General features: G+C 39.2%; 1 protein-coding gene across 12 annotated transcripts in view; it reads left to right on the forward strand.

Moving 5' to 3' along the window:
• CLASP1 (cytoplasmic linker associated protein 1) overlaps positions 1–12,040 on the forward strand; it is a 209,660-nt gene extending 197,620 nt beyond the window's left edge. For all 12 annotated transcript variants that reach the window (XM_067473460.1, XM_060774347.2, XM_060774414.2 and 9 more), the window contains 3 exons: positions 804–1,010; positions 8,293–8,409; positions 9,474–12,040. In XM_067473460.1, coding sequence (XP_067329561.1) covers positions 804–1,010; positions 8,293–8,409; positions 9,474–9,560 — 411 coding nt within the window. In that variant the 3' untranslated portion in view covers positions 9,561–12,040. The remainder of the gene's footprint in view (positions 1–803; positions 1,011–8,292; positions 8,410–9,473) is intronic.
• Positions 12,041–12,820: the final 780 nt, after the last annotated feature.

Here is a 12,820-nt window from a genome sequence, read left to right on the forward strand (position 1 = left end):
TACAATTAGCACTCATTAGATGCCACACAAACAATAGCAATAAAATTAAAATTAAAACACTAATTAAACAATAAATTAAAAATAGTAAATTAAAATCTAACAAATCCAAGACCAAATCCACATCCAAAGTCATAGTCCGAGGTCTGTCCATTGTCAGTCAAGAAAATCGTATATTAATGCTGCACCTGCTGCTCGAATGCCTGGTCCCATAGCCATGGTTTAAGTTTTTTTCTTAAGGACAAGAGGGAAGAGGCCAACCTGATTTCAACGGGAAGTGTATTCAGACTGTGAGCAATATTAAAATTGTTTCAAACTTTAATGCCTTTACCTGACTCTGTGCATTTCTGTACATAAATATTATGAAACCCTCAGACATGGGCATGTGTTCAGATGTATGCGTGCATATTCTCCACTTGCATACATTTTATTGCCATATTTCTTCATTTGTAAAACACTATTGATTGTAAGACACATCCTAATGTCAGTACTACCACCACCAACAGAAATACATAATATACACCTGTTTTTCTAAGACTCAGATGTGCAGTAAAGAAAGAATTTGGAAAGTTCCTGATGTGTCTACCACCATTGGCAAAGACATTTATGTCTGTGGCTGTTGTTCTGCTCTAAAAATGAATTTTAAAATCCCCAATCTTTGAGGAAATCAGCACAGTATCATAATCCTGGAGACTTGTAGTACTGACCAAATCCATGACTATTTGGTTCAGTACAGCAGTTTAATTGATTTTCTGCAATGTATACATCTGTAAAATAGAAAAATCTCTTTCCATTTCCTCCCACAGGTTGTGAGAGCTGCTGAAGAAGCTGCTTCCACTTTGGCCAGCTCAATCCACCCTGAACAGTGCATCAAAGTGCTTTGTCCCATCATTCAAACTGCTGACTACCCAATTAATCTGGCTGCTATTAAAATGCAGACTAAAGTCATTGAGAGGATCTCAAAGGAGTCTTTGCATCAACTCCTTCAAGATATCATCCCTGGGCTATTACAGGTAAGCTGTCCTGTGAAGTCATTTGCTTTCCAGGAACAGCCATTTTGTTCCAAAGGTTTATGTTCAACTGAATGGAGTAGCAAGCAGTTGAAACTTGGTGCGGTTCAATGAAATGAAAAGCATTTTTTATTTTAGAAAAATGCCACTATGGCTTATTTCTGGTATGCAGAGAACTCAGGAAGTTTTATTCCCTCTTCCACATTCTCCAGGACAAGAGGAGTTCTAACTCCCATTGACCTTTTTTTTTTAAGAGTGTCAGACCACCTTCTACTTGATGCGCCTGCTGTGCCTGTACCTTGGGAAACCATGCTGCCTTTACATCTTGAATAGGCTACTGCAACACATTCTACGTGGGGTTGCCTCTGAAGACTATCTGGAAACTCCAAATAGTCCAACGTGTAGCAGCCAGATTTTTTACTGGAGTGGCATACAGGAAGTGTACAACCCCCCTGTTACATCAGCTCCACTGGCTGCCAATTCGCTGGTTTTGCCCTATAAAGCCCTAAACCAGTGGTTCTCAACCTGTGGGTCCCCAGATGTTTTGGTCTTCAACTCCCAGAAATCCTAACAGCTAGTAAACTGGATGGGAGTTGTAGGCCAAAACATCTTGGGACCCACAGGTTGAGAACCACTGCCCTAAATGGTTCTGGTCCAACTTACCTGTCTGAACCTAACTCCCTTTATGAGCCAACAAGAACTTTAAGATCAGGGTGGGCTCTCAGTCCCACCCTCTTCACAAGCACGATTGGTGGGGACAAGAGACAGGGCCTTCTCAGTGGTGGCCCCTTGGCTGTGGAACTCCCTCCCTAGTGACATCAGGCAGGCCCCATCCCTCCTGATCTCTAGGGGGAAAAAGCTTAAGACCTGGGTTTCTAGGCAGGCATTTGCCAAATAGGATATTATGGAATTGGACTTCAACAGCCTGAATAATGACTATGGATTTTGGAAAATGACAATGGATAAGTATAAAATCAATACTCTGCACTTTATATGGTTTTAATCTGTTTTATTGTTTATGTCTTCTAATTTCTCATATGTTTTAACTGTTTCTATAATTTGATGGGGTGTGTTTTATTGTTATGTCCACACAGCATTGAAAGTTGCCACAGATTGTAAGCCATCTTGAGTCCTCAGCAGGGTGAGAAAGGTGGAGTAGAAATGAAGTAAATAATAATAATAATAATAATAATAATTATTATTATTATTATTATTATTATTATTATTGAGGGAGCTAGATAGAAATGCAAAACAGCTTGCTGGTTTCATTTAATAACTTCAGCTTCATTTAGGTTTTCTCCTCTTTGAAAACACTAGGAGCAGCAGTTGGGAAATGTATATTTCTGCCCAGTGTTCATACAATGAAACTAGTGAGAGATTATAGCTAAATAGTGTGCTTGAACCACATTTTCCTCCACCTGTGAACAATTCAAGGTGTGTGTGAAATACACAACGCCTTATTCAGTCGTGGTCCCGCATATCTTACAGAGCATCTCTCAGACCTTCTTTTCCCTTTAAGACCTCCTGGTTGGACTCTTTATTTCCTCATTGCTTCAGCTTTCTGTCAAGAGCTTGAGGCAGTGTATGGTGAAATTCACAAAAAATACATCCATCACTGGAGGGTTTTTTAATGCCAACTCTTATTTACATTAGTTATTTCACATGCTTATTAGGATAATCTAAAGTTTAAATATATGGTTTAATCCAGTCCTATTACAGTATTTTCTCTTCAGTCATGCTTTTGGAAGACAGTCTCTTCTGTCTTTCCTTGTGCTATCCCCTCAGGGCAAGATGGTTCTCCAGTACGCCTGAGGTGGGAGATGCAGGAGGAAGGAGCCAGAACCATTGGGAGCTTCAAAGTCAACAAGGAATCTCTCTCTCTCTTTCTTTCTCATGGCAAGCTGGAAGCTTATTTCTTCAGAAGTGAAGTCATATCACTCGTGGGATGAAGCCCCAGTTCAGAATTACCCAGAGAAGTCTTCATAGGTCTCTTCTTACAGACTTTGTAGAAGCCTGGAAAAACCATTTCTTTTAGACAAGCATTTTAAAAATTGTGATTTCATACTATCAGAATCTGAACAATTCAGGTCAGTGTCATACCTGTGAAACCACTGCTACTAGTTAGAGATTTTTTGGTTTCATCATGCATGGGATGATGACTGAATTCTTAAAGGTTAGGTGTCATTTGTCCAGAATTTCCATTCTTTTTTTTTTTTTTGGTAAATGCAGCTGAATAGAATAACCACACAGAACAGAATAGGCCAAATGAGTAGTGTTCTCCTGACTGTGCCTTGAAACAGCAGCATGAATTGGGCAGCTGAATGTTACTAGACACAAAATCACATTGTACAAGGTCAAAGCTAGGTTATGCCTTACAGGCACGACTCTGTGCTTGTGGCAGTGAAGAATTGTGTTGCAGCAGGAAAATGTGGCAAACTTCCAGCTGAGTCACTCGGCATCCCTACTTGTCCTCAGAAGCCTGTGCTGCCAAAGTATCTCTGCCTCTAATATTCAGAAGAAGCACATTTGCTGCTCTCTATGCCCAACTCAATCTCTGTTTGGAAAATTCGTGAAACCCTGTTCTTGTTCCACACCTTTTCCCATATAGTTAACCCACAGAGATACTCTGCCTCAAAGACAAAGTGCTGTTTTAAATGTTGTTCTGACTCTTTCCTATTCCCACCACCAAAAATCAGTAGTACCTATGTTTTACCTACGTTACAAATAAATACAGGTTGAGCATCCCCTTTCCATAATTCAGAAAGACTCCAAAATCCAAATGAACTGTTTTCTCATGGTTCAGTGTGCCCAAATATATCTATAGTATTGTATGAAATCACATTCAGACTATATTTATAAGGTATATACGAAATATAAATTTTGTGTTTGAGCCTGGGGTCATGTTTGTAAGTATGTACTGTTCATATATGCAAATACAGGTATTTTAAAAAAACAAAAAAAACAAACCTCAAATTTTTCTCATCTCGAGCATCAAACAACCAGGGATGCTCAACCTATATAATTGCAACTGCGGTAATTCAGGTAACATTATGAAAACAAGATACTATGTTCTCATGTCCCATCTATCTGCATACCTGGAAACAGACAGCATCTCTAAGTTAGTTTTCTTGTAGAGTCTTACTTATCCGACCTTCTCATATCCTACATTCTGCCTTATCCTACACTCTTATCCGATGCTCCCCCTTTCCTCCAGCATTTCATTTGGTTAAAATGCTGGAATTCTTCCGTTAAGTGCCATACTCTCCTGGAAGGATGAAGCCACTCTGGGATCATTCAGTGTGCGGAGATCTCTATAACACTTGGAATGCAAAACCGTGCTAGTCTCTAGCTAGATGTACAGCATAGCCAACATGCTTGGAACTATGTAATACCTAAATCCACATTTAGGTCTCATGTGGAGAATGGAAGCTCAACATTTTAGGACCTTAAAGGAGCAGCAGTTGCCAAAAGGCAATTTTGACCAAAAAAAGAAGTGAACTGAGAAGAGATGAGAGCTTTTCCTCAGAGTGTTTTTGATTCAGAGGGGGTGGGGGTAGGAACAAGGGACCACTGAAAGTTTCAAAAGACCCTTTTTTTCTTCAAGAGTCTGAGGTCAATGCTTAGTTTTCAAGAATTATTGGATTTTGTCACACCTTTTAAAATGTGACTCAAGTGTGTTCTGTTCTGTATGTTAAAAATATTGCTTTATCATAGTTTGTGTTTTTTAAGCCCAAACTAAAAATCACACAAGACAGCCATGAAGTTATATAAGCCAAGTAAATTATCTTGCCAAAATGAAAATGTTAAGATTTATAGTTCACTTCGTTAGTCTTGCAAGATTTGGCCTGCTCTTTTGCCTAGTTATATAAAAGCAGTTTGCTCTGCCCCCGCTCCCCAAGCTATTAGCTACCCTACTAGAGCAATTCTACCAATGGAATAACATTAAAATGCAAGATTAAGTATATGGTTAAAAGCTAGATATGATTTTTTGTTTGTGCTATTACAGTTTCCATCTGGAAAAAAATTAAGTATCTACTATGTTGAAAACAGCCTGGGCATTTGACGCTGTCAGCTATCTTCTCTGGAAATGAGAATCAATAGCATATGTACATTTTAGACTTGTCTACTATCCCATACTATTCAACATTTCACAGATGAAAACCAGGACATATTTGGCCAAGCAACATCAATATGTGATGCAGACTGCAAAAAGTTATTAATGAGGAAGAACAGACAAGCTAAGGGAACTTGGAGCAGTTTGTTTTTTCCTCAGCCTACTGGGAAGGGCAAGATTTCAGTCCCTGCTCTTTCTGGTCCCTGTAGAGTTAGCTGAGTGCAAACAGCTTTTTCACTTTGACCACAGCAAGTTAAGCAAAGGACAAATGGGAAAAGGAGGAGGAGAAATAGGAGAGAGAGAAACTGGAGTGTCTTAAAAGCCCTCCAAAATCAGAAGATTAGTTTGCCCCTGTCAGATTGAGACATCATCTAAATTCCACACTGCCAAACTGCCTTCAAACTGCATTAGGTGGTCAGTGTAGATGCACCCTAGATCATAGTATGTACAAAGGTGAGAAACTTAAACTGAAGCTACTTGTAGCACTTTTCCAGCAGAGGTCACTCTGAGCTCAGGGCAGCAGCAAATCCCATGCCACTCTCTTCTTTTTATCAGGGCTTTCCCAGATAATGCTATAATGCAGTAGCTACACAGCTGTTACTCAGCTGCCATGTGCAACACAGCTATCTTTCTCTGAGGATTCACTTCTGTTGAGGGCATGTTGCATTTGTGTTTAAACCACAAAAAAATGTTGCTGTTGTTTTCCTTTGGACCTTGTCACTGCTAGAAGGAATGTAACTTTGTGAAGTTTGTGGTTCATATAAGTTTTATTTTCAAACACTTCTGCTCCTATGGAAACCAAGAGGTTTTCTGATGTATTACTCAGACAAGGGATTTGTCATGGCTTCAACAACCAAACAGTGGTAATCAGCAACAATGATTTCTCTCTCTCTCTCTCTCTCTCTCTCTCCCTCCCTCTCTCTCTCTCTCTCTCTCACACACACACACACACACACACACACAGGTACACCAGTAATGCCATGACATTTTAACTTTAAAACATCTCCTTATTTTTAATTGGTTCTTTTAAATCTGATCACTCCTTTTTCCAGCACAGGAGTTTAGACTAGCCCAACTTTAAAGTCATCATAATTGTCATCGTCACAATCGTTATTATAATTTCTTTTGTATCCCTCTTTTATCTCGCAATGGAGACACAATTCATCCCTCTTTGGGTGGGGGATCAATCTTTAAAAACATGCATCCCTCAAATCGGTTCTCCCAGCTAAGATCCTTTGAGTTGCAAGAGACTGCCCCTTCATATTTTAAAAGACTGCAGGGAAAGGGGGGGGGGGTGTTCTCTTTTACTCCATTCTATGGCATCCTACAGGGGTGGATAACTCTTATAGTATGCAGTACATGTAATATTGAATTCAACCCTGCAGAAGTTCCCTGTGAAAGGCTATGCCAGTGCTTCATCTTCAAACCAATTAATCCACCAGTGATTAATCATCATTTGGTCACTAGGATTAAGGCTGTAGAGCAGTCCGCTTTTTGAGCATTAACCTGTTGAGGATACATTGCCCATTTAGGTGTGAAAGTCTACAAGGGCTGAGGCAAAGAATTCATTGATGCCATCACTCCTTTCAACTACAAGACTAAAACATTAAAAGAGAGCACCATAAAGGGGTGATATTTGTCACATCTCTCTCTTTTGTCTCCTTTTTTCTGATCACTTCTCTGTGAAAGGTCTTCCACATGTATAGTTACACCTTATAATTACTAATTGATTTATTGTTTTATTTTAGTTCCCTTTTAAGAGAATGTCTTTTGAGAAATGCAAATGTAGGAATTCCTTCTGTGACTTGACCTTATGACTTGGCCCTTAGGGAATGTATTATCTAAAATATTCTCTTATGGAGCTGAATAACCTGCTCATCTACTCTAAGCTAGCAAAGCACTTCCCAGCCCTTGATTACTAAACACACAGCATAACCCTATAGGGCTCAAATAGACCCATGGGTTTTCTTAGGCACCGGGACTATCACTCTTGCCTGGTGGCAATACAATGTCTGTAATCTGTAAAGCCGTATCTATTTTTGAATCCTTTCTAGGGATTTCTGGGAATACCAGCTTTTAGAGTAGAAAAGGAGGGAAAGCCACTTTCCGGGTCATAGAGATAAGACAGATATGCAGTAGTTACTAAGTAAACATAAATATCATCACATATCATCCAGAGTTTTCTCTTAACACCTTAAGTTATGTTTTGCCTTTGGATTTTAAATGAAGCACTTAGATTTCTGGTTCCATACCAACTAACATGTCAATAATTTGGGGAGCTTGTTTTTGTTTGTTTGTTTTTAATATGCTGTCATCATTTGATAAACTGCAGTCAGTCCTCCACATTTGTTGGGTTAAGGGCACTGGACTACTGTGAAAGTGAAAAACTGCAAGTAAACGAATTGCTGTATTTTTTCAACCCAAGAGAACATCCCTTTTCTAATTTCTAGGTCCTTCAGCCCAACTTGTATTATCAACATCTTCTGAAAATTGACAGTAGAACCACATTGGAGGACCTAGAGATTCCTAAAGATTACATTTTAATTAAACCCATGAATTATTACATCTTCAAAAATCAAACCCACAAATGTAGAGGGCCAACGTTTATATCTGTGATTGTTTAGAGTAAATTTACATAACTCGTAGCGGTGAATCTAGAATCCAGGGTTCCTGGAACAAAAGAGAATATCTTTGTCCAGATCCACACTAAAGCAGATTATAGCAGGTTGGTTGAGGTCCTCCTGAAGTTCTCCCTGCCTTGTTTTTATAACAACAGATTATATATATATTCTTTTATTCTAATATATCTCCAACAGTCCTTAGAGGGCTTGACTGAACTCCTGTTTCATAGATGCTATTTATTGTCACAAAATATTTTAACCACTTGGAATTACACATACAAGGCTTTTTCCCCAGCTCTAAATTGTTGTACCAGGCGGGATCTTGGTGTTCACTGTGTACTAAAAGTCTAATTTCTCCTTTCCTACAGATAGATTCCAACAGGTTTAGTCACTTGCAAATCCTGTTGCAATGATGCAGCAGTTCTCAAGAGTTTAAACCTATTTGGTCTTTGGACAAGTCCCGATGAACCCTTCAACTGTAAATGCCAGAGAAAGAAGGCTCATGAAAAAAAGATTTGTGTTTCATAATTCTTTCCTTTTTTGTGCCTAGGGTTATGACAACACAGAAAGCAGTGTCCGCAAGGCCAGTGTATTTTGCCTTGTGGCAATCTATTCAGTTATTGGTGAAGAACTGAAGCCTCATCTTGCACAGCTCACTGGGAGCAAGGTATGTGCACAGTCTCATGTGTGGTTTGCTTTTGAAGCCCAAACTACATGCATTGTTGGTACTTGCAACTTTCAGCACATCCATTGGACAGTCTTTGGAGATCTCAAACAGTGTGTTGGTCTTACAAGTATTCAAGAACACCCAACCCATATATGCTGTTGGTTACAGAAGTATGTGTGTGGCCTTTCACATTCATATCTCAACTAACTATTGGTTCCAGATTACATGATTTATGAGTATAACATTAGTTCTGCACATTTAAAAATATGTTCGTGTGAAAGATGTTGTTCCAGCTGTATGACTTACTATGCTTCTAGTCTGTCACAGCCGTTTTGGGGAGTTGTAAAGAAGTATATATGTCATACACAGAGAATGGAAATATACCAGAAAAATATAGGAGCCATTGTCCAATGATATTACAAAACATTATTTGGATTAGGAGAGGGTTAAAAAAAGAAAAAGATGAAAACTCGTATAGGTAAAGAAAATTAAGTTGTTCTTAAATTGTAATTAAACTATGTTGTTAAAACAATGTTAAACATATCCATAATACATATACAATAACAATATAAACCATGCTAATTAAAATGCTAAGATTTGAAATAGTGCTATGCATTATTAAAAGGTCTTTTCTCATGAAGGACCAATTCTGCAAAATCCAATTAGTATCCAAAAATAAATCCTTAACTGCTGACAGAACGACAAGAGGGAGCAGAGTAGCCGCCCTATGAACCTCAGAGCAGCCACCAAGGAGGCCTTCTCCTGCACTCCCAGGTGATGTATTTACAGAGGCAGTGGGCTCAGGAAAAGGTCCTCCCCTGAAGATCTCAAGTTCAACGCAGCCTCTTATGGGCTGATAACCATAGTTTTGCATTTTTTAAAATATGTATTTTTAATTTTTTGTTTTTTTTAAAAAAGAACTTCAATGAAATTGTAGATATATTCATTTTGCATCAATTGAAGTTAACACATTATCCATCATTATAGGTGCCCCACACGATGTGCTCTGAAAAAAGAAAATGAATGGAGAGAATGGGTGTTACTTTTTTTCCCTTCCCTTTCAGATGAAACTCCTGAACTTGTACATAAAGAGGGCCCAGACCACCAACAGCAACAGCAGTTCATCTTCAGACGTTTCCACACACAGTTAATGGAAATCTTGGGACCTCCTTGTAGACACAGAAGCAATCAGCGGTGCCTCTCAGAGACCCTCCTCCCTTCATCAGCACGCTCCATCTGCTGACGGAGGCCACGCAGAAGTTTATTGCAATCAGTATTTTAGTCATTCTAAAGCTTTTTATGGTAGGTTCTACTTGGTATTGAATGTAAAGGAAGCAAGGCCTGGGTTGCAGTCTTTGTTTAAAAAAAAGAAAAGAAAAGAAAAGGAGCAGTAGAATGCGGTAGGTGAAAGACATTGCACTCGCCTGTAGCGTAGTCATTTCTAAAACTTGAAAAGGTTCCAAAGCTATGTATATCCATGTTTTACATCAAAGGGATTTCTACACTGTTGATAGGGATGGGTTTCTATAAGCCTACAACTGTAATAGTCAAACTTTTGATTACTTCCTCTAGTTTCTGCAATTTCTCAGACATTTCCAGCTGAGTTTAAAATGTGAAATAGTCTGGCTTTTTCAAGAAGAAAACTTATACAGGTTATAAAATTTGCCCCCTCAGCTAGGAGGCAAGTGAGGGTGATGGCATTTTCCTTTTTTAAAAAGAAAAATGTAACACTACCATCATCTGAGTGATGCAGGTTGTGGAAATTCCCCAGAGACTCGTCAGATTTCAAATGGCAGTGTTTATATAGGGCAATACGTAATTAGTTGTGTATAGCTAATTTAAGATCTGCTTCTAGATCATTCAATTATCTATTTTTTCCTCAACGTATTTCAGCAGTTTTGAAAATTGGCCCTCACCCCCTAAAGTTTTGCAAAATGCTATAATGTATTCCCTGTTCTTGCTTCAGAGAAGGTTCTGCTCATGTGGCACAGATAAATCCCATTCTGCCTTTAGTTTTATTTATTTTTAATGGAACTCTTCTATTAACAGTCTTCATGGGGCAATGTGAATTCCTTCTGTAACTAACTTTATTTAGCGTGATGAAACCTGTTAGTATGCACTGAGAGCGAATGCACTGTACTGTCTAAACTGGTCAAGCTTCAACACTGACATTATCAGGGGAACTAATAACCCCTCTTCTAAGAAACATATGTGAAATTTGCTCTTACTGCTGCTTCAACCCTCAGAAAAAAAAACTTGTACTTTCCAAAGCTTGATTGGCTTCCTGGGAACTGCAACCCATATAACCAGGCCTTCCTTTCTTAATAAAATACTGCTTTTGTTTGTCAACAGATGATCCTCAGTGTGACACTTGTTCTGTTAACACCTCTTCCCCAATCAAAGCGTTCCCCATCCTTTGAGTACTCCAAGAGTATATTGCCCCCTCCTGACCACCAGGCAATCTGGCTTATTTATAATCTCGTTTTGTGTCTGATGTACATAGCAAATTACTTCCCTTCTCTCGCTCTCAGAAGTTTAGACAGGACCCTGTTTCTTTAGGCAGTACTCAAAGGGCTAACTCCATCTGCACTAGTTGCTTTCTTTGAAGTTGTACTATCTGGGGAAGGTGTGAGTGGGCATGTTTAAATACTCCAGGGGCAAGGACCCTTTGGCTACCAGTCCCATGTATGCAGATGGGGATAAATCTGGCATGCTCTTGGCACTTGGCTGCCAGATGGGAGACAGCACCATCAGCACTGTCCAAATGTCTGCCACAGCTCCCCCCGCCCTTCCTTTGCTGCCTCCTTATGCAGGGCTTTAACTTTTCAGACCTTTTGAAAGCAGAATGTTTCTTTTCTTTGTATTCTTCTTCTATTGGCCCTTTGCCCACCCAAGCCTTTATATCTGAGAATCCGCACAGAACAACCCTGCCTGCTGCTGGGTTGCCTTAGACGGTGACATCCGTGCTCTTCACAGGACACCGGTGTTCACAGGGCATACGCAAACAAACCAATGCAACCCTTTTCACCATCTGGAGTCCTGTAGGTCTCTTGCGTTGTGCTGAATTAGCCGAGGCATGTGGCTGTTGTTTTAAAGGTACACTATGTGTGCGTGCCTGAATAATGATACAACACAAGACTTTTCTATCGCTTCTGACTAGCTTCTCAATAACCTGTATAAGTAATGTAACTTCCCACATTGTCATATAAATATTATTTCTACCATCCCTCCCAGCTCCTTGATTTATCAAATGTAATAGTTCATATTAAAGGACAACAGAGAAATGTTTGTAGAATGCAGCAGGACTTTGCTAATTGTAATAATGTTTTAAATGGGAAGGACGGGCTTGCCAGGCCTTTCAAAACCGTCAGCCATCCGAAACAAGTTTGTTGGCACAGTGTTCATGCGCATGTATTTAATTTCTATTTTTGGGTTGGTTATTTTATTTCAATTTTTTTTGCGCTTTTGTCATGTTACATCCATATCTGTATTTATATCTTATTTGTTTCATTTTTGAGTGTATCATGGCAAATGTACAGATGTTTTTATGTTAACATTTACATGATAGAATTTGCTAAAAAAATAAAACCTTTTGCGTTTGCCCTAGAATAAATGAAAGTTTAAGTCCTTATAGGAGAGTTCTTGCACTTGGTCATAATGAACAACTTCCACGATCATAGTGGGTGAAGTATATTCACTGAAGCATGATTGGTAAATCCGACACAAACATGTGATGCTGCTTAGGTTTATAGCTATATAGTAACATCTTAACCCTGTGCAAATATTCAAAGTATGTTCATGGGAGCAGGGTTGTCCCAGTGGCATCAACTTTACCCCCTCCTTGTGGCCAAACACGAATAGGAGGACCTATTTACAGAGTGGCTTATATCTAGATGATCAATACATTTTGGGGAGGGGGGAGGATTTTGAGATCACATGATTGGCATGTAGACATTAACATGGTCTCAAATTTATACAGCCAATCTAGTGTTGATGTACCTTGTCATGTCCATAAAGAGCCCCTTATTACATTTCAAGGGGTTTACTCCTTGAAGGAGAACCTGATATTATTGTATTTTATCGCATAATAGTTGCACTTTACCTCATTTTTTCATCAAAAACGGGGTTGCAACTATTGCATGAAAAAAACAAATTTGGTCTGTGTGTGGGGGGGGGGGGGGGGCATGTTTATAAACAAAATGCTTTACCTCCGAAAAGAGGAGGAGAGATGATCCAGCCTCAAAGAAACAGCTCTGTTTCTGTTTATTTTTTAAAACCGTGGAGCCATTTGGGGCTGATTTTCTTTCCTGGAATGGAGTTCTATGGAGAAAGGAGGAAAGAGAGTTCCAGGGACTTCCATTTCTAGTTTTTTAAACTGCCTTGCCTTGGAGGAAGGAGAGAGAAGAGTGAA

This window comes from Anolis sagrei, chromosome 1 (genome assembly GCF_037176765.1).
Source record: "Anolis sagrei isolate rAnoSag1 chromosome 1, rAnoSag1.mat, whole genome shotgun sequence".
NCBI classification, from domain to species: domain Eukaryota; kingdom Metazoa; phylum Chordata; class Lepidosauria; order Squamata; family Dactyloidae; genus Anolis; species Anolis sagrei.